Genomic DNA, 25,921 nt, shown 5'->3' on the forward strand with positions numbered 1-25,921 from the left:
AAACACATTTTGAACTTCTCAAGTTCTACCGTTGCGATTTGGCTGAAACTTGCATTAAATGATCCTCACATGATCCGGACTAAGTGTTGTTATTTTTCGGGACGATTCGAAATGTTGAAAACACATTTTGAACTTCTTCAAAAGTTCTACTGATTGGATTTGGCTGAAACTTGCATGAAATGATCCTGACATGGTCCCGACAAAGTGTTGTTATTTTTCGAGTCGATCCGAAGTCAAAGATGGCCGCCACAGTCGCCATTTAAAAAAAAAAAAAAAAAAAAAACAACATTTTGAAGTTCTTCTCAAGTTCTACCGGTGCGATTTGGCTGAAACTTGCATGAAATTATCCTGACATCGTCCCGACAAAGTGTTACAACAGCCGTGCTACTCCAACTGAGAACGACGCGTGTATATACTTGTATCGATGTATTGAATGAGTGTTCTGTAGCCGTGTTATTTATAGACTTGAGTACTGTCGCCAAATCCACAGGTAAATTGGTACTGGATGCTACGCTCCGGCCTCTCATCCAGCTTAACGAAACTGAATGGCACCCGATCTATATATCATCAACAATGCGTAAAAAAACCCTTAAAAACAAAACAAATATTCTTCAAATTGCATCAACATTCGATTGACTAGTATGTCTTTACTTTAGATATTTTAACAAATCTTCATATTGCTAGTAAAATTGCATATGAAACTCCTTATAGATTAGTAATGCTAATTACGTAGGAAACCGCCATGTGTCCCGGCTGCAGGCCGTGTGCAAAAAGTCAAAATATACGTGGGATTTATAAGATGGGTCCTAAACTGTCCTATATTTAGGATTTTCAATGACTGGTTTGTAATATGATTACAGCAAAACTAAAAAGCCACAAGGTTAGTGGTATTTTTAACCGTACTGTTATATATAATTAGCCATCAGCTTGGATCTGGTTACCTACAAAATGTCACTAGTTCACTCACAATGTGATCGTATCTGCTTTCCGATTGCTCTTTAACGTTTAACTTTGTTAATGATCTCAAACGCTTATTGTGGCAATTTTAAGTAACTAGATTATTTATAATATTTTCAAATAGTTTTGATAACTATTCATGTGTAATATTTGCAGACATTGACATGTACGGAGTACAGCGGACTGCCGATGTTTTTGACATGTTCTGCAAGATATATTTCACTAGGCTGTTTCAGTTACGGTGGCCAATAAAAGAAAACAAACACAATGCAATTATATTATGTTATTTCTTCTAAATACAACACTTCTTTGTGCAAGTTGTCAAGCATTTATTGTGAATGTGTGGTTCCCCGGACATCGTTTTCCCCCAAATTTTTAAATGCACAAAATCACGGTGGGGAATCACGTGGTCTGTAGTTGGTGTATTACACGAATCAAAATGGCGACCGCTGGCAGTTTTGCCAGAAAAGGAGGAAAGTCACTGAAAATTCCCTTAGTATCGGCATTTTATAGTGACGAGCATATGCTATACATAATTCTAGACAAACCGATACCTTAGTTGTGTTGCAACGCTCTGTACTTTTCTATAACATTCTGACCAAAGTTTTGAATCGGAGCGATTTTGCTCGAGTAGTAATATTGGTCAGTGGCGTAGGAAGATGAAACGTAATGGGGGGGGGGGGGGGGGCAAAGGTCCTCAATATTTTGTAAAACCCCCACCCCCCCTCGCGCCGCACCTACAGGAGAAGATTAATTCAATACACAACAAATATATTTAATATACCTTTTTCATATATCATTAGATATAATCCTTGTTCACATTTATAGACAGTGGGGTCGCTAAAAGGAAATTAACGAATACGCAAATTGGCCAAATTAGCGTGTGAGCGTCGAAGGTGTTGGGGGGGGGTTCGGGGGTCTCCCCCGGGAAAAATATTGCGATTAAGAATGGCTAAGATAAGTTTCACGATGCATTTTGATGAATTTGCGAGCGCCCGAAGGCGCGAGATTTTGGTGTTTGGGGGGTTCGGGGGTCTCCCCCGGGAAAAATATTACGATTTAGAATGGCTAAGATGAGTTTTACGATGCATTTTGATGAATTTACGAGCGACTGAAGGCGCGAGATTTTGGTGTTTGGAGGGTGCGGGGGTCTCCCCGGGAAAAAAAAATTACGATTTAATATGGCTTAGATGAGTTTTACGATGTATTTTAATGATTTTAAAGCGTTCTTACCATGGTAATTTTTCGATTTAAAGTAACCTGCATTTAGAAACGATAATTGTGATAATTGTGTCGTCATATCATTGTGCAAACCTGCTCGATCTGAACATACCGTATTCACACCATCGGCACATTGTTTTGTAACTCAAAATAATTATAAATTAATTGTCTTGCTAAGACATATAAACAAAGTAATCTTTTAAGAGACATATTTTAAAATACAAATGTAGTACGTAGAATCCCTTAATGGACATTATTAGTATAGTTCATGTCTATTGAATTTCTACTATTAAAGGTTTGAACATTATGTGCTTGAACGTTTTAGGAAATGCGCCGCGCAGCGGAAAATTTTTAAGAATGAAGAACAAAAATGTGCAGGATGACCCTTTTTTCTTTCAAATATGCATTTTAAGAACATTTCAGTCGGCGAAAATGGGGGGAGGGGGGGGGGGGGCGAAAAGACATGTTCCCCCCCCCCCCTGCCCCCTCGCTTCCTACGCCCCTGTTGGTAGTATACCCGAACATACACTTTTCGTACGGTTTCTGTGTTTAGACGGGACCATTCGCTGTAACTGTGATATTGTCTAAATGTTATAATCTACATTCAATTGCACATCTAACCTTTCTGGCAGAAAACATCATGTTCATTGTTAATTGTTTGGTTTTGTAAAAGGATGAGTGAACACGTACCGTTTTGGATTGATGAGTTGACACGAACTGCTACATGTACTTATTTCCGTCAATTTGACTGATCTGGCAAACATTGATAATGCGTGCTCAAGTATGTAAGATTAACTTATACCAGTTAAAAGTAAGATTAGTATACTTTTTTAATTGATTAAACCTAACACATAACATTTGAAGGTGAGCGGATATACCCATTTGAATTCCGGAAGTGGACGTCGTTTGCAACATCAGTCAACATGGCAAATATATACGTTTTTTTTACGACAAATATGCCATACAAAACAACAGGAATCTGTAAAATATACCGTACATTCATTATTGGCTTACATCCAGTGACTACAGTCCAACTGAATTTAAGCACTGTCGTTGGTAAATATATTGAGGAATTACTTTTACTTTTTAGAGTGTGGAATATAACAAATTAGTGATCAATTTTTTAATTGTCTTTGAAATACAAGGGATCCCTGGAGTTATTCCCACTGGGGGCCAAATCAATGAAAATGGATGTTGTCACACATTTTTTGTATTTGGTGGAATGACTGATGAGTATATAAGACAGTCATGGGGTTTTTTTTCTTCAGAAAATATGAAATTTGAAAAATTATTTAAAAAATCGGGATATTTACTATACTGTTTTATAGTAAATATCCCGATTTTTTAAACAATTTTTCAAATTTCATTTTTTCTTAAAGTAAGTGAGCTAAAATTGTAGTGCCATAATACCCATATTACATTTTTCTTAAAGACCACTTAAAGTCTTCATTTCTCTGAGTTTACGGATAAATTCTTTACCGAATGCGTGAGATTTTTTGCATGGTATGAAGCTTAATAAGAAATACAAAATGATCAATCTCTAATCTTTTTGCATTATGAAAAATACTCCATAAATAGGTTTGATATTAATGCAACGCTCCTAAAGTGTATAAGTATAAAAGGAAAATCTTAAAATCATTATGTTTGATGTTGGAGAACGAAAATTGAGAGCCAGTGTTAAAAGTATGTTACTCAACCTTAGAAAATACTATAGGAATTTCTCTTCTCACCCAATATCAGTTATAGAATCATAGTGCTCAATGCTTTAAATCAAAGATGTAAATTGCTTGTTTTCCAAAGTATGACGTATTATCTACAGAATTATTGATATAACAAAGAACACAAAATGACATGTATACACTTGTTTTCAGAGAGGGAGAGAGTATTTTTATTTAATTTTGCATATGTATATAAATTCTTCATTTACAGAAAGATGTACGTCATCACTTCCGATGCTGACGACCGAAGTTGCACTAATCACTATTCCTCTCTCTCTGCTTTTTTATGAATACTGAAATAAATACTCCACATTCTTGCGTCAGGATCACACTAACACACGTGAGCCAGTTACTGTAACATGGAAATGACGCTAAAACTTTGTACACAATAATGTCTACACCAATTCGGCAAAGTACATTTAGTTTCGGCATATTATGGTGCACAACAAATCACCTACACAGGGATTGATGTATCATAACCAAAAAGGCGAAAATCCTGAGAAAACAAATCCTTCAGCCGGGCTAGTGTTTCGGGATTAATCTTGCTGTAGGCCTCCGCTAGCATCCGCTTCTTCTGTAAAGACATTTGTGACTTTGATTGCGGAACAGATTCGATCAGCTTCAACATAATTGTGGTCAATTCTTCTGCCTCAAACTTTTTCATTTTCTGTAAAATAATAATATGAAAGTCATGCCAACATGTAGAATAGCATCTATCTGCTTATCATTCCTTATTCTTAGAAATTGTAACAGGAATGATAAAGAAGTGCCTTTTCCAGATTTCACGACAATAATTTGGCCCTATATAATATTTAAACTCTTTTTATCAAAATATTTACTTGTCGATGCTTTGAAATTTCCACTTTTTTATGGTGGATGTTAGAGATCGTGAGGATTTGATAACAACTACGGCTATAGGACACCAATTCAATATGCCAACCACATATGAAGACCGCTAAAATATTTGGCTGAATATTTAAAGATCTCATCAATAATGTGACCGTTAAAACATTTATCAGCAGTATTTAATCTAAATTTCAACGATAGTAAAATACTTTGTTTGATAGATTAAATTAACATCGTATTAACTGCCATTGAATACAAAGCAAAAATAGATGTAATTACAGTGCATCCTTAACTGAAATGTATTGTAATAATCCACCACAAATTGTGTCCCACCATATATTTGCTTTACCTGGAATTCCTGTGCCGGAAATGGCCTGGACGAAAGAATATATCCCTGTAATTGTAAAGCTCGCCATAGTTTCTCGACGAAAAGAATAATATCTGTACAATCTTGCTTTAACTGTTTATAGTAAGATATCTGGGATGAGATCCAGCCATACAAACTATCATTTAAACTTGAGGTATGAATCATTTTCAAAATAGGCGCTCTTTTCGAATCTGTAATGTTAGAAGTCTGAAGTATATATTCCACGTCCGAAGTAAGTGTTTCCTGTTTACAGATAATGTCGTAATGTATAGAACACGGTTTACAGAGGTGCGTCACAGGTAGAGTGTGTTCCTCATAAATCAGGTTTGTCGATAAGGCGTCTAACAGATCCCCAAAAGAAATATTGAATCCGCAATAACCGTCTCCCATTTTCAGATGATCCTTTCCTTTAATTCTTGCCAGGTTTCTCCCCCAATTTCCAATAACAAAATACTTGTCTATAAAAGCGGAGAATAATCTCGCATATGGATTCCGCACAATAAGTATCATTTTCACAGATACCTCTTTGTTATCAAAAATCGCTGAGAACTTCGCCTCGTTTTTACCATGGACAGCTTCTCTGTTGACATGGAAAATATTTCCGAATTCGCCACTCCGAAGAAGGGCTGATACTATCGTACCGACAAAAGTACTCCCCGACTTTGGCGTTTTACAAAATGCTAAGCCATGTGGTTTAGCATAGAAGTACACCGGCTGTCTTCCCTTAAACCCACTTTTGGGTACGTTCTCACAACTTTTAGATAGCAGAGCTTGCCTCTCCTGGTAAATATTTGTAGTTTTATTTTCTTCCATTTTCATATTATGACTAGTAAATTCTTTTCTCGTTTCGCATTCTACGTCTGAATCTGCAATGAAAAACAGATTTGATTTATTTTAAATTAAATCTGCAAAAATCAATCGATTGTAGTTGCAACTGCAAAATAATTTAACATTATATCGACTAAAACAAATTATTCTCATCCATAGAACAAATAAACTCAAAATTCGTGATCACCAGATGGCCCAAATCATGTTTAGGTATAGACATACTATACTTTAAAAGGCAGAAAGGAAGTAGAACGACTGGTTTGCCATTGTCAGTATGATATGACCGGGTAATGTGTTCTTGTTTGTGTATCTGGCAGCATGCTTCTGTGGGAGTACACTATAAAAATGCCAAAAGTTTCCAGTTTGCAACAAGATACAACACAGATACATACACCGGGCCTCCCAATCCACACAGGCATTCACGCACAAGACATTGCATACAGGGGGGTTATCCAATAATATTAGACTTTAGTATTGAGAAACTGATGGGCAATACCGACATCTAATCTGGGAAGCCTATATGAGTCTTCGCAAGTTTCGCTGTTGAAATTAAGCGGAAGTTTGTCGCTTAATTACGGAGTGAAAACTTACCATAATGTCATAAAACATGCATAGCGTGAATCAGGAGTTATCCATGAACACGTCCAGCTATAATAAGTGATATGACAAAATATAAATCCACGAAATAATCACACGTTTTGTAGGTGACCCATTATGTTGCAATTATGTCCGGCGCTGTACAATCTAGATTAAATCATATTCCAATTTTCGTCACTTCCGGTTTATCAAAATATAGCACGGTGTATGAAGCTGAAGGTTAATATTAAAAATGGTAACCAAGGTTGTTCATATGCATGAAAACAAGTGTTTTTATCAGTTCTGAAGAATTCTCGAAATATTTAATACAAGATTACATTTTAGTCGAGATACTGCAAGAATTTTGTAGATAATGGTAATTTTACCTTCCGTAACTATTCCGTAATTTGAAACTCCCGAGGAAAAATGGCGACCAGGTAGACTTACAAATAGTGGTGCGGTTAAAGAAATGTCTAAATTCAGTTTAAAATGCCCCGATTGATGAAAGCGACCATATATCTATATTCAATATTCTACTATACTTGAACACCAAAAACAAATCAGATGACATTTACAGATACTATCAAGGAAGCTATGATGACATGAGGGAAGAACTGAGAGAAACGGACTGGGATAGCAAGCTTAATAATAAATCAGCACAAGAAGCCCGGGAGAAACAATTATGGTATTGATGAAGAAACATGTACCAGTGAGGAAAGTAAATCCGGAAAAGAAAGAAAAAAACTATTGGATTACAAATGAATCAATGGATGCCATCAAAAAGAAAAAGAGACTTTGGAATAAATATAAGCATGCAAGAATAGACGACAACAGCAATACTCAAGAAAGGCAATCGAAAATCCCCAGAAAACTATAGGCCAGTAAGTCTAACATCTATCATTGGGAAATGATTATCCGAGATAAAGTAATGGAACACTTAGAAAAACACAAACTGCTATCAAACCAACAATTCGGATTCAGAAAAGGGAGATCGACCACTTTACAACTTTTAGAAGTGATTGAACATATAACCTACACTCTGGACAATAAAGAACTTGTGGATATTATCTACTTAGATTTCAAAAAAACCTTCGACACAGTTCCACGCAGGCGGCTCTTATTAAAACTGAGAAACTATGGGATTAGGGGCAAATTATTACTACGGATGGAAGATTTTCTTATTGGACGAGAACAAAGAGTAGTGGTATATGGAGAAAAATCTGAATGGAGAGAAGTGAAATCTGGAATCCCACAGGACAGTGTGCTTGGCCCTATTCTATTTCTCACATTCATTAACGACCTGCCCGAACATATCCATACCGTAACCAAATTATTTGCAGATGACGCTAAGATTATAGGAAGCCCAAATACGGAGGAACATATAGCATTAGTTCACCAAGATCTGGACAATGTAATGGAGTGGTCCATACAATGGCAAATGTCTTTCAACACCAACAAATGTAAATCTCTACATCTTGGACATAACACTGGAGGACATGAATACACAATGTCATTAGAAGGCAATGAAACAAACATCCAACAGGTAAAAGACTTGGGAGTAACCTTCTACAAGGACGTAAAATTCAACAAACATATCACAGAAAAAGTACTAAAAGGAAATCAAATGGCTGGATTAGCCAAAAGAACATTTGAACATCTGGATAAGGACACGTTTTTACACATATATAAAGCCCTAATCAGACCGCATCTAGAGTACGCAAGTTCAATTTGGAACCCTATTTACAGAAAGGACATTATTTAACTAGAAAATGTACAACGAATTGAAGGGCTACTAAAGTACCTCTTTCACGAACAATGGAAATTTGCCCACGAACCAATTTTATTGAAATTAAATGTTATATGTAGCAACATAAATGCAAACTCTTGAAATACGTTTAAAAAATCCAAAAGGTCCCAGGGGCCTGTGCTATGGCCAAATTAATGTTGCCCAATAGAGGTGTATGACAGGGTTCCTTTTTTTGATCCAAAATGGTATCAAAATAATGTTTTAGGTCATAAAACTGTATTATTTTCCGAAGAGTATAAATAATTACATATAATGATCACAAATATGTAGGTAAAATGTGACAAATATAATTTTGGCTACATTTTAAAGACAGAAAATATCGAAATTTTGAGTGTTATTTTCGGCCATGTCAATTATAAACAATGGTGATTCACCAACTTCCAGTTTGAGTGCACCAAAAATATTTTCTTAAAAAATGGCTCATTACCTGAAATAAATTTTATGAAATTTTCAGAAAAATTGTGGACCGGTAAATTTGTCGTTTAAAGGTTATAATATAGCAAGGTCTATTTTTAGTAACGTTACATAATGCTATGAATATGCTTATTTTGGATCATTAATCACGAATCTAACGGTGTCAACACTAATGTATAATCCAATACTCATCTGTAACGCTTGATATGATTTAATATTGATTTATTTAGTGATTCTTTGTAGAAAAATTAAGTTTTACATAACCAAAATTACAAAACATTTGGGTGTTCTATGACCACAATAAGCTGTTTTGCATTTGAAGTAGCTTCACTAATATGTCCTGTTCTAATGATTTATTTTGTAATTATAGAGCATATTTACAGTGAAGAGAATGATTAAAATTGGATTTTGTAGCTGTGTTGTTTAGGAGGGAAGAGTTACCAGGTTACATGGGTCATGTTACAAACCTACAATAGTTCAATTATTTGCAGGGCTAACACTTCTAATTAACAGTTATGTTGATTCATGCTAACAAATGTAAATCTCATCACTTTTACATATTATATTGTTTTAGATTTTAAGTTTAATTTTGTCGGGAAACTCAATTATGTATCATTTCAGATTTAGAGACATTAATGGCAAATAGTTCTTTAATCTTGCAAAATAACTAACTGAATGTAGCAGTTTTAATCATGAAAATAGACGTTATCTGTAAGTTCATCAAAACTTGATTTATCTTTATGTCAATAATCATATTTGAATTCCATGTTAGTATTATATAATTAGAAAATTAAACAGCTTTACTGAGTATTAGACACAAAAGAAAGGCTTCGATCACAGTACATGTATATGGTGTATATCCCCGTGGTAAAGAGTGTGTGGCGATGAAACCGTTTTATTCCATACTTTATAAACTGACTTTGAGTTTAGAATTATATGAGTTTTATAAGTAATTCTGATGTAATTCTTATTGACAAAAACATCTCTAGAATGTTAATTGGCGGATATGGTATTAATCGTACAGCGATAATGGAGAAACAGTCAAACAGGAAATAAGGGGGTCTGATCAAACTGGAAATCATTTAAATGCAGTTTATTACATATACTGTATGTTACTTAGCTTTGTGTCGCGTATAAATTAATTTATTTGGATCCCCCTGACATGTTTAATTCATGTTTTAATAACCAAATTTCATATAAAGTCAAAATTTATTACCTGAAATGATAAACCTTATGCCATTTTGATTGATAGCATGATGTGTTTACGATACACAAAGCTAATTATGAAAAATAAATCTGTGGACCTCAAAAACTTTTGACTGTCTCATTAACCATAAAAGATGCTGTTATTTTTTTAACTGAAAAAAAAATCTTAGTTAACCTTTATGGAATTCATGAAAATTCTAAAGAAAATAAAAAACTCGAAATCAAACTTCAGTTGATTGATCACAAAATGTTCTGAACAATCTAAATATTAAACTGCTAAGAAATACTTAATATAGTAAAATCAATACAATTTTGAACGAAAAAAAATCATATATCAATTTGTCTATGTTTAAAAAAAACCAACTTGTAATGGTGTGATTTGATGCCATTGCCAACACTTTGAAAGCACAATATTTTGAAAAACAACAACATTATACATATATGTACTAATATACTGGATGTGTGAAAATTGGTAAAAACTTGATTCCCTTACATAATAATCTACTCCCACCCATTTTATTTCTAGATTTTGTAATTATTTTACTTTATATGCCTTTCAGCTGTAAATAAAAAGAATATTTCTGAGATTGCAGTTGCAATAATCATCTAGCTTGAAAAGTGAACGATAATGCCCTAAAAATTCCGAAATACTTTGTTATTGTGATTCAATATTTTGATTATTCTACAATATATAGGTTATAAAATCATATATCACTTTACATATAATGTAACTAATGAGTATTAAGATTAAGAAATTAGTTTCTTTGTTTCCTAAATTGTATGATTGAAAAGGGCCGTGGTGCGACCACGGTGTAATACTGCTAAAAATAGACCTTGCCTCACTAAGACCTTTAAACGACAAATTTACCGGTCCACAAGTTTTCTGAAATTTTCACAATATTAACTTCAGGTAATGAGCCAACTTTTTAGAAAATATTTTTGGTGCACTCAAACTGGAAGTTGGTGAATCACCATTTTTAATAATTGACATGGCTGAAAATAACACCCAAAATTTCGATATTTTCTGTCCTTAAAATGTAGCCAAAATTTTATTGGCACATTTTGCCTACATATTTGTGATCATAATATGTAATTATTTATACTCTTCAGAAAATAATACAGTTTTATGACATAAAACATTATTTTGATACCATTTTGGATCAAATAGGGAACCCTGTCATACACCTCTACTGGGCAACATTAATTTGGCCATAGCACAGGCCCCTGGGACCTTTTGAATTTTTTAAACGTATTTCAAGGGTTTGCATTTATGTTGCTACATATAACATTTAATTTCAATAAAATTGGTTCGTGGGCAAATTTCCATTGTTCGTGAAAGAGGTCCTTAGTGAAATCAATCCAAAATAAATCATACCACGAACGACTTGTAGAACTAGGCCTACCATCACTACAGTACAGACGAAAGAGTAGCGCTATGGTTCAAGTCTACAGAGTCCTACAGGAAATAGATGACGTGGATAAGTCAAAATACTTCGTAATGGACAATACCTGTACTAGAGGACATCAAAGGAAACTGAAAAAATACAGAAGCAGGATAAACTGCAGGAAGAACTGTTTCTCAAGCAGAGTGGTAAATGATTGGAACGGTCTCTCTGAGACAGTCCTGTCAGCTATACGTCTAAACTCTTTCAAATCAAGACTCAATGACCATTGGAGAAATCTGCATATCAAATTCACACCTGACTGCTATTAACTAGGTTATTGTACAAACCATGTTTGAAAAAATGAGTGATCTATTTTAGTGTCACTGTATCGCTAAATAAGAAACTCAGATTTCATACCAATAACAAACGATAGGAAGATAAAAAATATATCGTACAATCACTACTGTTTCCATAAATGTATAATTAATGATCCAGTCTAGGTTGATAGTTGATAAATTGCGGTGTCAAAACTTATTGAGTGAAGCAAACAGGACTCTAAAGGTGTAAGCTAGTGAAATTGTTTCGCTGCTTACCAAAAATTGCTTCTTTTAAACCTTTTAAAAATTTTAATTGTGAATAGTGATTTTAAAATATACATAATGTAAAATATCACCTCGTTGCGCAACAAGAAGAGGATCAAGGATGAAACCAAATATAGGCCTTACAAGCCCACGACTTAGAACGGCTGGAAAACAGTGTGGACAGTGTTAATATACTATTAAGCCAATCACCAATTGAACCAAACTATACTAATAAGAATTATGTGATAACAAGGACTGTTAATAAAGTAAAATAGTATGTATAACGTCATGGTTAACGAAAATAATCCTCGACTGCAACGCTATATAATGTATGATAATATTATATAACCATGTGTACGACGAATTGATTCGATCGTTCAACGCATTTCCATAGGAATGTTACACTCCAACAGCGAATTACAAATCAATTATATCCTTATCTTGACATTTTCAGCGAAGCTTAAAGATGCTCCACCGCTGACAAATGGTAATTTTTTTTCACTATCAAAAACAGGAGCAGACGATTTAGTATTTTTCTTCAGCTACAAAAGTTACATACTTTATACCATAACCACCATTGAAAAGTTTGAGCTTCTAATTTTACTTCAAGTTAAAGATATGAAAAATAATTAATTGCATCCCGAAAAAATTCCGTGTCACTATATCCTATATGGAATGAAGTACTGATTGCGCATGCATAAAAGGCGAAATAAATTATTTTATATTATTTTTGTGTTAATTAGACATATATATACACGATTAAATAGCAGTTATTGTTCAAATGAAGAACATCATTTATCCTCTGTCGGCGGTGGAGCATCTTTAAGCTTGGTAATACATATGGAATATATATTTATCTTTCCCAAAAGTAAAAGTATGTCTGTTCATTTGTTTATAGGCTTTTGTATTTCTGTCTTTCGTTGTAAGAAAGTTCACCGTATACGGAGGGCTGACACGGACTACAGGCGTAGTGAGCTAATCATACTTATTAAAACTCACTAATGTTTGTTATCAGTGCAGACGCAACAACGTGACGTATTTATGCTAAAATGGTTTACAGACATAGAATCTTGTCCAAAGGTCTGTTTTACTCAACGTTTTTAAAATGATTTATTTTCAAAAGTTACAAGTTACAAAATTCTGTACCGTAATATACACACTGCCCTCAAAAAGTTCTGTTACACGTGCAGTTTTACAAATACAAATAAAGTACAGAGACAAGTAACCTTGTTAATACAGGTATCAGTAGTTTATTAACTTATTTATCATTTCTAACTCTTTTTTGTTTTTGAGAGTTTTCTCAAATATATATTGCCAGTAAATTTTGACATACATGTATATAACATAACTTTTTTTTTTGGGGGGGGGGGGGCAATATAGTTTCCTATTAAACTGGAAGATTATTTGGAATGCTAAAAGCGGATAGATTATGCAATTGATGTCATGTTGATATCGGAGATGAATTTCACTACCTTTTTCATATGTGAAAATACGGGATTTACAACTATTAATAGAAAATAATTTGCTCATTACGATACCAAATATCCTACTTTCTATATCACACTTTTTCTTGAAGGGTGATTATATTGTTTTAAGTTGAACACTATACAATTATAACGTTCTATATTTGTTTATGCCTTGTATATTGTGCATCCTTCTTGCCATGCAAAACCATTATGTCCTCATGCAACACATTTTTAGGTCTCCTGAGACGAAGTCTCAAGTGACCTATTCTAATCGCCTTTTGTCCGTCGTCGTGCGTCGTCTGTCGTGTGTTCGTAAACAATTTACACTTTCGACTTATTCTCAAAAACCGCTGAAGCAATTTCAGTGAAATTTTGCACAAACCTTCTAAGGCATAAGGCAAATCAAAATTTTGAATTATATGACACCCAATCCCCCGGGGGCTCTGGGAGGGGCCAAAAGGGGTTAAATTGACTAAAATTTCAAAAATCTTCTCCACTCACAATGGTAGAATCAAATACTCTTAACAGATAGAAAAGTCTCAAGACCCTCTACGAAAATTGTGAATTATATGACCCTGGGGTCTCAGGTTTTCCCCTGGGGAGGGGCTAAGTTTACTATAGTTTCTATAGTGAAAACACATTTTTGAGCATTATTTGGTCATTTATAATAAAAAAATTAGTTAAATGTTGTCAGAATTATCAGTATGAGATGGCCATTGAATCATATCAACAAATTTTCCATGACTGACCCCCAAGGGCTTTAGGGGCGGGGCCAAAAGGGGTCAAATATGTTAAACTTCAAAAATCTTCTTCTGAAATTCTGGATCTGGTATAATTAAATACTCTTCATAGATTGGAAGGTCTTCAGCCCCTTTACTAAAATATGAATTTCTTGACCCTGGGATATCAAATTTTCCCTTGAGGAGGGGTCAAATTTACTATAGTTTATATAGGAAAAAACAATTTATGAACATTATTTGCTTTGTTTTCATAGTAAATTAGTCACACTGGGTCAGAATTATTAGCCCGAGAAAGCATTTTAACATCATATCCATGTTGGTCCTGGCCGACCCACAGGGATCAGAGGGGGGGGGGGGGGGCAAAGGGGGTCAAATTGGCCAGTTTTTCGAATTCACAGATTCGATGGTCATAGATTGAAAGGTTTTTAAGGCCCTTTAAAAAATGTATGAATTTCATGACCCTGGGATCTCAGATTTTCCCCTTGGGAGGTAGTCAAATTTACTATAGTTTATATAGGAAAAAAACATTTATAAACATGATTTGCTTAGTTTTAATAAGAAATGAGTCAAACTGGGTTAGAAGTATTAGCCTGAATAGCATTTTAACACCATATCCATATTGGTACTGGCTGACCTCCAGAGACCAGAGGGGCGGGGCCAAAATGGGTCAAAATGGCTGAAATTTCAAAAATCTTCTTCTGAATTCACCAGTTTGATGGAACCAAATAATCTTCATAGATTAAAAAGTGAAATTTATAAAATCACTAACACTGACTGACTTCTAGTTTGGTTTTGTTGTTTAACGTTGGCAAGCAAATTGGAATTTTAAGTATAAGATTTGGTAACATAATACACTAACTATCAAAATGAAAAACAAAAAATAAAAATTATAATACGAAGGTTCAACTTTAAAGTTTACTCTAATTCGTAAATACTTTTTTCAGATTTGAACCAACTTTGCATTGCTCTTTCTGTTTCAGCACTCATGTGACCGTGAAGGCCTCTTGGGCCTCTTGTCATGTGTCGGAGTGAATCAATAAAAAGTTAGATGTTGTTAACAATAGACAGTCAACAGATGTATTTACTGCGACAGGTATACATATTTGATACACTAATGGATGTTACAATTACGCTGTCGACACGACTTCTTCTGTACTTGTTCCTAGTTAAATGTCCCCACATGTTCATTGATTACCTTACTTAAACGAGAATGAATTTATCTTCATGTTTAAAATGTAAGATACATTAAAATAAAGACTTAATAGCATTTCTCAGTCCTTTATCATTATACACAGATATCGAAATGTCCAACTTTTTTTATGTCTTCTTCATATAGGGAAAGACGGCTTTTTTCAGTATATATCAGCTGTGACCATTGGTGAACTTGATATTGTTAAGTAATGATATAAAGCACAGATTTTCCCATGATGAAGACTAAAGATAAACAGTACTAGAACAGACTATAATTATCCCGGATTGATTTAGACAAATAATCGCGAAATCAATTACAGTGGTAACAATACCGCCAAGCAGACAAAAACTGAGGTTGATCAATAAAAAACAAAGATCATATTCAGTATCCCGAAATAAATATATAACACCAAATAGATGTTTCCGGATGTAAAGCAACATATGTGTTGTAAAGTTTTGTCACTTGTAATGATTGTCAAAAACTGTAGGATAATAAAGATGATGCCAACAATGATAAGACATTATTCGGTTTATCTGTGTAACTTTAATCCTAACGAGTCAGGTTATCATATCTTAGTCAATTTTGTTTATTTGTTTGATTAATTGACGTCCTATTAACAGCTTTGGTCATGTAAGGACGGCTTCCCATGTATACGGTGTGTTGCGTGTATATTGTGCTGGGTGCATGTTCTGGGAGACTGCGGTATATTCATGTTGTGTCTTCTTGTATAGTGGAACTGTTGCCCTTTTTATAGTGCTATATCACTGAAACATGCCGCCGAAGACACCAAGCACCACATCCCACCCGGTTACATTATACTGACAACGGGCGAACCAGTCGTCCCACTCTCTGTATGCTGAGCGCTAAGCAGGAGCAGAAACTACCACTTTTATAGACTTTGGTGTGTCTCGGCCAGGGGACAGAACCCAGAGCCTTTCTCACAGGGGCGAACGCTCAACTCAAGGCCAAAAGTAATGCGGTGCCAATGAAGGCATTAGGAAAGATAGGGTCAGTTAGGAAGAAGAGAAAAGATAAGATCCTAAATTTAGTCGACTTTTACGATCATGCAATAGGGGCAGCAGGTACAATTCTAATGCCTTAATCAAGAAATTAACATGTTTTGTTTTGTTTTGATTTTCTCATAGATTACATTATACTTCATTAAAACATCAAGCTATTAACCACATGCAGTAAATTCCAATCTAACAATTCGTTGCCATCTCACCATAATAATCAATTCAAATTTTCAAGACATATTTTCCTTTATTCACAACACACCAAATTCGTTTTTACCTTAAAATCTACTTCATATGATGTACCACGGAATTGGGGTTATGTAGATTGTATCGTCAGCTGTCATAACAGAAACAAGAGGCCCAAGGGCCTTAACGGTCATCTGAGTACCTTGGCAATAATCATATAGGAAATTAATTAGATATAGTGTCATGGTAGCCATCTTCAATTGGTGATCAACCAGAGATGTAACAACACTTCGTTGGGACCATGTCAGGCTCCTTTCATGCAAGTTTCAGCCAAATCGCACCGGTAGAACTTGAGAAGAAGTTCAAAATGAGTTTTCAAGATGGCGGCTGTGGCGGCCATCTTGGATTTGGAATCGACCTGAAAAATAACAACACTTTGTCGGGACCATGTCAGGATCATTTCATGCAAGTTTCAGCCAAATCGCACCAATAGAACTGGAGAAGAAGTTCAAAATGTGTTTTCAAAATGGTGACTGTGATGGCTATCTTGCATTTCGGATCGACCCGAAAAATAATAACACTATGTCGGGACCATGTCAGGATCATTTCATGTAAGTTTCAGCCAAATCGCACTGGTAGAACTTGAGAAGAAGTTCAAAATGTGTTTTCAAGATGGCGGCTGTGGCGGCCATCTTGGATTTCGGATCGACCCGAAAAATAACAACACTTTGTCGGGACCATGTCAGGATCATTTCATGCACGTTTCAGCCAAAACGCACTGGTAGAACTTAAGAAGAAGTTCAAAATGTGTTAAGATGACGGCTGTGGCGGCCATCTTTGATTTCAGATGATTTATAAACGTTAGTTATAACATAGAATTTTTTACTGAAAAATTGTTGTTTTTATGCTTTAAATATGTTTAAATGAAAACATACCTGCAGAAGTCACTTTATAATTACTAAAAACATTGTAAAAATGTGTAATGAAATTATAGACCACAATTTGGCTTCATGGTCTCACCGTATGTACTCATTTCACTTCACTATTGATGTAAATAAACGATTTTTGGCAGTACTGCCAAAAATCATTTTTAGCTCTTATTTGTACATTTTAAAAGTTGGTAATTTTTGGTGATGAATAACATATTAAAAGCTCATCTTGATTCGTGAGTATGAAAAATACGGCACATATATCTTTAAGTTTATTGCTATAGAAGAACATTTTATACAATCTAGATCTTTATGTTTAAAGTTTGTTTTTAGTAAAACATAACACTAGTCGTTTTAATGTGTGTTCAAACTACAAAAGAGCTATATGTTTTTTGTTGTTGTTTTTTCTTTTAATTATTTTGTGTTTTATAATTATGTAAATAAAAGTGGTCTGAATTGCACTTCAACCGGTTTGTTTGTTATCTGTTCCAATGCCTAACATCTTCTAAAAAGCTGCATTAATTTTAAAGGTTTCTACTGCCTGGCGGATATCTCTGTGCTGATGTTTTAAATGTTAAAGGTACGAGTATCTAAATGGGTTTTGTTTTATAACTTGTAGTAATTATTTTGGGATTAAATCTTACTTTAAATGTATCACAGCGCCCTAAAGCAGCTCTCCCTGGAGACAAAAATTACTATAAACAAAACTTTGATGTTCTGGTATGCGATATAAGAACATTTGAATGAGTATGAATATATTACAACAGTTTAGTGTGTACGTGATCTGTTTCTTACAACAACGGACACAAGGTTAAACTAGAACGTCGATGAGAACAAGACGTTTGAAGTGTAATTACCACCCAGTTTTACCCGATAGACACTATAAGCGGATAAGGTACACATTCCGCAAAACCACCGCCTCTGACTCTCTTTAACCCCCAAAACACCCAGCTAAGCTACTCCTCAGTGATGTTACTGAAATAGTAACCTAAGAATATCTGTTGAATCAGACTCAAATACCATGCTAACCTATAATGCGCGTCGAGTTAGCCGATATTTTTGAATCCTCTGTACCATCTGATTAAATTCTAGGTAGGGGAGTTCAACCTTCTAACGAGAAAACAAAACTTGTTTAGAAGAAGTCATCTTGGACGCCCACCGGATGCTACTGACGAACAGGATTGGGTAAACTCCAATAGCCTTCAGTAAGAAGAAATAGCGGAAGCATTAAGCATATTTTAAATTGCATCATTTGAACAAAGAGTAGCCAGAACAACAGTATGCAACACCTAGTTTGAGCGTTTTTGGTTAAGAGATTACTTTCGTTTGCGTATGGTGACTATAGATAAGCATTTGGTTCGTTATTATGAGCCAAAGTATGAAGCTCGGAGTCCCTCAAACCAAAGAACCATCTGCTGGCAAGGTGATGGCGACCGTAATTGGGGACATATAAGGCGTTACTATGTTGGACATTTTATCCAAGAGAAGTACAATTGCTGAAACGCACTACACAAACTTGCTGTATCAGCTGAGAATCGGAATCCGTGAAAACGTTGAGGTAAACTCTTATAAGGTGTTTTGATGTAACAGGAAAATGCAAAGGTTCATACTTGCTAAGTTGCGATAGATGTTGCAGATGGAAACAGGTATGGAATAACACTATTCTTGCCACTTCTTCAAAATTAGACTTATAATTCCGCTCCTCCACTATGCTCTAGGATACTCTCCATTACATTTGGAGCGTAATGTATTGGAGTGTATCGTAGATCATCGTAGTGGTACGCTCCATTACATTTGGAGCGTAATGTATTGGAGTGTATCGTAGATCATCGTAGTGGTACGCTCCATTACATTTGGAGCGTAATGTATTGGAGTGTATCGTAGATCATCGTAGTGGTACGCTCCATTACATTTGGAGCGTAATGTATTGGAGTGTATCGTAGATCATCGTAGTGGTACGCTCCATTACATTTGGAGCGTAATGTATTGGAGTGTATCGTAGATCATCGTAGTAGAGCGGAATTTTAAGTCTAAGTTTTAGATTGTATATTTCCAAACTTGAAAAAGGATATCCGTGGACGTCACTTCTGGTCTTGATGAGGAAGTCATCACGACAGTTGAAGAATGGGTTTATAATGGCAAGCACAAAAATAGTTTTCAGTTAAAGGCTGATGGCACTTGAATAAAGTTGGTCTCTAAGTGCATCACAGTATCGGGCAATAATATGGAAAAGGCAGAGGTACGTGGATTTTAACCGGAAATAAGTTAGGCTGATTAATTATTGGGTCGACATTATATTTACAGAGTATAGAGAATTGCGTACAAGTTAGGTTTTTATTTGCTATTCAAATTATTCCACCTAGCAACGTGCTAAATTAGAGTCGAGACAGATAGAGGGTCTCTCCGTGAACATTCCGTAATGATGTCCCTTTAGGGATTTCATAATGGCAGCATTTACGAAATCCCTTCACCCCTCTCACACATCTTGCTAATCCCTATCCGACAGACAAAAATAATGGCTTACGTTCGAAATTTCAAGATGGCGGCCGTAATCAGCCGGGTTATCTGCAAATACGACTCACAATCATATATGACATATTCCTTGCGTATAATATATAATATGGAAACAATAATTATTATGTTATTTCAGGAATCGCAAACGAATTCATTTCAAGACATTTTATTGATAGCAATCGAAAACGAACAAAAAAAACCCGGAGTTTTAGGGACAACTTATCAACGAAAATGCTAATGTTGAAAAAATCTTTTCTTGCTTTTCACCTTTATATTTATATATATATATATATCAACACAACTTCTACTTTTAGATCATGAAAACAAAACATACTTTTATATCTAGAACCAAAATTCTGGAAAACATTTATACTGTACTTTTAATGTACAGTAAATCACATATAAAGACAAAGAGGTATATTTACTACAATATAATCTGAGTTTTATAATTTGCTATGAAGAGTGAACTTTTTAAACATTTTAGATCTATTTATTTAAAACAGAAAAAAAAGAAACATTAAAGCTGCTCCACCGCCGACAGGGCATAAATGATATTCATCACTTAAACAATATTTGGTGTTTAATCACGTATATAAATGCCTAATTAACATAAAAAGTAAAATGAAATAATTTATTTCGCCTTTGGTGCATGCACATTCAGTACTTCATTCCATATAGAATATAGTACCACGGAATTTTTTCGGGATGCAATTAATCATTTTTCACATTTTTAACTTGAAGTAAAATTAGAAGCTCAATCTTTCAATGGTGGTAATGGTGTAAATTAAGTAACCTATGTAACTGAAGAAAAATACTAAATTGTCTGTTCCTGTTTTTGATTGTGAAAAAATACCATTTGTCCGCGGTGGAGCATCTTTAAAATGAACATACTTACTCTTCTGTTTTTCCGGTAAAAGTAAGGAATACAATGCAGTAAATACAAATCCGTTAATAATAAGGCCAGCTAATATACTTTTCTTGTCCATCTTCCAAGCAAATGATTCTCATGTGTAGTCTATCTGTGTGTACATAGATATGTACATCTGCCGGGTTCGCAAGATGTGATGTAGTAGTTTTTGATCGATTATTAAAACAGCCACTAGCAATCAAGTCAAACATTGTTCCGTGAGCGTCAGTCATCCGGAAAGCTTAGGTCAATTACTTTAAATTCAAAGTTAAACTGTAAGTGACTATACATTAACAGTTGATACGGAAGAAGTTTCATTGCCTATGTGTAATAGATAACGACGATTTAATGTTTCTCTGTAAAGGAATGCCACCAGTATATCTAGAGCTAAAACTCGAAAAGCACCGACTTAAGTCAAAACTTGTATTTATTATGTACAATGTAACTTAAGAAAAATAAGGTGACTTAAGTCAGTTTTCAAATTACAATTTCGGTTGTCAGCATGATTAGAGTGATGATAGGAGTGATTACATATGTATCAATAAATTAAGAAATAATATACACATGCAAACTTAAGTAAATACTCCCCCCCCTCTCTCTCTTCTCTCTCCTTTTTTCACTCTAATATCATGTAAATATGTAAATATGTATATTTTGCCATTTTAAGTTCTTTGTTATATTACTTATCATAATTCTGTAGGGAAATGGTTTCATAAATGTTGGATAACTTCTGCCCAATCCCATTGTATTTAAAAATAACACAATAAAATTTGTTTTAATCAAATCAAACCCATGTGGAAGAAGCTGCATTAAGACTGTTTTTAAACTCAAGTAAAAGATAGATATATATATTAAAATAAGTTCGATTCACTAGGTTTGTTTCGAGAAATAGGGCCTTGAACATTATAGGAAAGACAGAAGATCTTCACCGCTAAATGTTAGTATCAACGGAGATTCTATTTGGCTAATGATATACACATTATTATATGCCGAAAAAAGTATCGATCGCCATAAGCATTGGCATTATAGATATGTCATACTCTTCTATTGACTTTAAAACCCTCCGACCTAGTCGGTTTTATAGGTGCGTCTTATCTTCAACCGTTTTGATGAATAATTTCGGAAAAGAAAATAGGTTAGAGAAATTTCAAGCTATCTGCATTTAATATTTTTCGCCGATTATATTCACGGTTTTACAACTATCTACATGTTTTCCATTCAACTAATTAAAAAAATGCCTATACTTCAATGTTATACATTTTTCAACCGGATAAACTATACAGTCTGACTGTCTATTGCAGTTTTCCTGCAGAAACAGAACACATAAAAAGGTTTTTCGAACCGGTCGAGCTGTTTTCTCTATTAACATGAACGTATCTAAGTATTCTATCGATTACCCGGCTAACCAGGGTAGGTGTTGCTTGATACAGTTTGACTCTTATATAAAGATTGTAGAGGGTGTAGCGCGATGACATCTAATGCATTTACACCAATGCCCCATGCGCAATGCGCCCTATGTTACACTTGGAAAAAAATGTTCACAAATGGAAATGGACATTGTCTAAAAATGTGTAAGATATGCTCCGATTTTCAAAACTAATAAATAGTCAGGTGGTGTTCTATATATACACTCGGCGTTTCCATTGTCGAAACGTTAAAAAGTTTTTTTTCAGGCTGAAGTCCTATGGCGATCGTTCTTCCAATTAAATGCATATAGAAGAATATTTTTGAAATAATGAATTTTATATCTTATATGAATCATGACCATATAATTCAACCTATATGGTATAATACCAGGTACATTTATAATCTATAATAACAAAATATGTATTCTACCAAGGCCATGTGGACCTAAACTATCCGATGAAAGTAGACGAGTGCACATTTCATCCTTAGCTCTCTCTAATTCTCTAATAAGGTAAACGACACGTTTATGACGGCTAATGATTTAAAGTAGGCAAATTAAGTCAAACGGATTTGAGATAACAACAATTAATATTTTGTTTACCTTATATTTATATTGTTAGGTTGTGTAAAACACATAGTACACTGGTATATTCTATTGTGGGTAGTTATTGATTGTTATGCCATGTGTTTGTGACGACATACCTTTATTCAGTAAAATCGACCCCATTTTCAGCCACATAAATATTAGGTTTAGTTTACAAGTAGGTTTAACATCTTATTAACAATCACTTAAAGACGGCCTCCCATATGTGCAATGTAATTGTGTGCGTGGATGTGTGTTGTGTGTGTAATGTGAGTGTGTGTGTGGACGTGTGTTGTGTGTTTATGCATTGTGATTGGGTGTGTAAATGTATGTTTTGTGTGTGAAAAGTGATTGGGTGTGTGGATGTGTGTTGTGTGTGTGAAATATAATTGTGTGTGGGGATGTGTGTTGTGTGTTAATGCAGTGTGATTGTGTGTGTGGATGTGTGTTTTGTGTGTGAAATATAATTGTGTGTGGGGATGTGTGTTGTGTGTTAATGCAGTGTGATTGTGTGTGTGGATGTGTGTTTTGTGTGTGAAATATAATTGTGTGTGGGGATGTGTGTTGTGTGTTAACGCAGTGTGATTGTGTGTGTGGATGTGTGTTTTGTGTGTGAAATGTAATTGCGTGTTTGGATGTGTGTTGTGTTTGTGAATTGAGATTAGGTGTGTAAAGGTGAGTGAAATGTGATTGAGTGTGTGGATGTTTGCTGTGTTTGTGCAATGTGATTGTGTGTGTGGATGTGTGTTGTGTCTGCAATATGATTGGATGTGTAAATGTGTATTTTGTGTGTGAAATGTGATATTGTGTGTGGATGTGTGTTGTGTGTTTGTGCATGGTGATTGGGTATGTGGATATTTGTCGAGTGTACAATGTGATTGTGTGTGTGGATATGTGATGTGTGTGTAAATTGTGATTTGGTGTGTGGATGTGTGTTTGCGCATTGTGATTGTGTGTGTGGATGTGCGTTGTGTGTGTGAAATGTGATATGGTGTGTGAATGTTTGTTGTTTGTGTGAAATGTGATGTGGTGTGTGGATGTGTGTTGTGTGTGTGAAATGTGATATGGTGTGTGGATGTGTGTTGTGTGTGTGAAATGTGATATGGTGTGTGGATTGTTGTGTGTGTGTGTGTGAAATGTGATATGGTGTGTGGATGTGTGTTGTGTGTGTGAAATGTGATATGATATGGTGTGTGGATGTTTGTTGTGTGTGTGAAATGTGATATGGTGTGTGGATGTTTGTTGTGTGTGTGAAATGTGATATGGTGTGTGGATGTTTGTGTGTGTGTGAAATGTGATATGGTGTGTGGATGTTTGTTGTGTGTGTGAAATGTGATATGTGTGTGGATGTTTGTGTGTGTGAAATGTGGTGTGTGGATGTGTGTATGTTTAGGGAGGCTGTTGTCTATACTGGTGCTGTGTCTCTTTCTCGGGCATATTATAAGTAAGGTCTTTGTGGCAAATGATCTGTTAGGGTGAGCCACACCAGAAACATAAAACTAGAGTCATGTCAGTATGACATGGAAGTCATTCTCACTTGCATGAAAATTTTACTGAAATATTTAAAATTACTGACTGTTTGTACAAGTTAAGTCTCGATCAAGCTGTAGCTGTGCTTTCCTTTTTTAAAGTGTACCAGTAGGACATTTTGATCTATCAGAGTTCCTTTCCTTCGGTTACGGCTCCAATACATTTACTGGTTTGTTGGTTCCTAATGGTAAAGTTTAGTTTACAATCTCTATTCGAGAGTATGCCCCTCTTCATTGCTCAACACGGGTTTGGGACTATCTCTGGCGGAGTTTGTTCAATATATAACCAAATAATTTATGTATAACCAATTAGTTTTACTCTATATATTTGGGTACAGAATGCCATACAATAATTTTTTTTCCAGTATGATAAGCAATTCGTCAAGTAAAGTACATTTTGATAGTTAATAACTTCATTATTACGAAACATTCACAACATTTGTACTCCATGACTTAATTATTTGTCTATATATCAAGGATTTCAGAGTTCAGGGTAACAATTATTGGGTAACTCGGGTATCAATATGTTATCCCACGTAGGCCTATGGCGCTTCGTTTATGTTGTGGTTCACAAGTTTTGGGCATTCTATTTTATAGTGACCATTATAACTGTTATCAGTTATATAAACACCTTATAACAACTTTATTTTGGTGTAGATGTGAACAATAGGATTTGTAGATGGAAAGTGAAAGTAAAATACTGGGTTCCTAGGCTTAAAACAGAAGACGGAAGACGTTACATCAATCTCATTTTCTTGTAATTAATATTTCTTTATTTTCATACTAAATCTGGTTTTTCTGATTTTCTAAAAAAATATATGAGAATGCCCCGAATCTCCCCGACGTTTACACGGACGATTCCATTAATTTTCTAATTGTTTATTTTTTTTCTTAATCAATATGCAACGTCGACGATAAATACCGAAAACGTTCTTATATTTTCGGTTTTGAGATATTGTTGTTGGGTAAACTAATAACTGAAAAAATTACTGACTCAAACATTTGAAAATTAATATGTGCTAATAATTTCAAAAAAAAGTTTTATTAGTATATTGAACAAATACGAGTACAAAGCCGATTTTCGTAGTCAATCGTGCTCCGTGTCGTGTAAACACGGTATGTTTACATGTACAGTACATCAAGTCTAGTAGCAAATCGCTCGTTTTCGTTGAATGAATGTAAAATAAAAATCAAATATATATTACACAACATTTTTAGTTTAGAATGGATAAATTAAGATAAATTTACTTACCTGCGAGACGAAGGAAATTACTTTTAACGGTGGAAATATCCGGGTATGCATACCGTTCCTAGCTATAAGTATATCGTAGTTATCTCCCTTGTGTTGTACGGCGACCTGTACACGCCATACAGCTACCGCTCCAATATGACGATTTTCAATCGCTTATTAGGAAACTTTCCCCAATTTAGATTTTTGTAGATTTTTAGTATTTTGTTCACTTGTCGTAGTACTTCATAATATATTTCTTATCTTTTCTGTTGCAATTAGTTTGAGGTAGAAATGTATTTTGACTGGACTAGAGGG

At 34.7% G+C, this 25,921-nt stretch overlaps 1 protein-coding gene across 2 annotated transcripts; it reads right to left on the bottom strand.

Annotated features, from left to right (window-relative positions):
* Window positions 1–4,045: 4,045 nt before the first annotated feature.
* Window positions 4,046–25,805, bottom strand: LOC138317507 (carbohydrate sulfotransferase 10-like). Of its 2 annotated transcripts, none has more exons than XM_069259234.1 (3): window positions 25,628–25,805; window positions 5,092–5,975; window positions 4,046–4,563 (listed from the first exon to the last, which is right to left on the bottom strand). In XM_069259234.1, the coding sequence occupies exons 2-3, from the start codon at window positions 5,926–5,928 to the stop codon at window positions 4,351–4,353; spliced, it is 1,050 nt and encodes a 349-aa protein (XP_069115335.1). In that variant the 5' UTR covers window positions 5,929–5,975; window positions 25,628–25,805; the 3' UTR covers window positions 4,046–4,350. The 2 variants fall into 2 exon arrangements, with proteins under 2 accessions (XP_069115335.1, XP_069115334.1); XM_069259233.1 differs by lacking the exon at window positions 25,628–25,805 and adding an exon at window positions 20,845–20,993.
* Window positions 25,806–25,921: the final 116 nt, after the last annotated feature.

The sequence above is a fragment of the Argopecten irradians genome, chromosome 3 (genome assembly GCF_041381155.1).
Source record: "Argopecten irradians isolate NY chromosome 3, Ai_NY, whole genome shotgun sequence".
In the NCBI taxonomy this organism is placed as follows: Eukaryota; Metazoa; Mollusca; class Bivalvia; order Pectinida; family Pectinidae; genus Argopecten; species Argopecten irradians.

Bases quoted from the DNA above. Each gene is read 5' to 3' on its own strand.
- LOC138317507 (XM_069259233.1), bottom strand. From the start codon at position 20,935: ATGGACAAGAAAAGTATATTAGCTGGCCTTATTATTAACGGATTTGTA. The intron at 5,976-20,844 runs GTAAGTATGTTC...TTTTCATTGCAG, and splicing joins TTTACCGGAAAAACAGAAGA to ATTCAGACGTAGAATGCGAA. The intron at 4,564-5,091 runs GTAAAGCAAATA...ATTATTTTACAG, and splicing joins TTCCGGCACAGGAATTCCAG to AAAATGAAAAAGTTTGAGGC.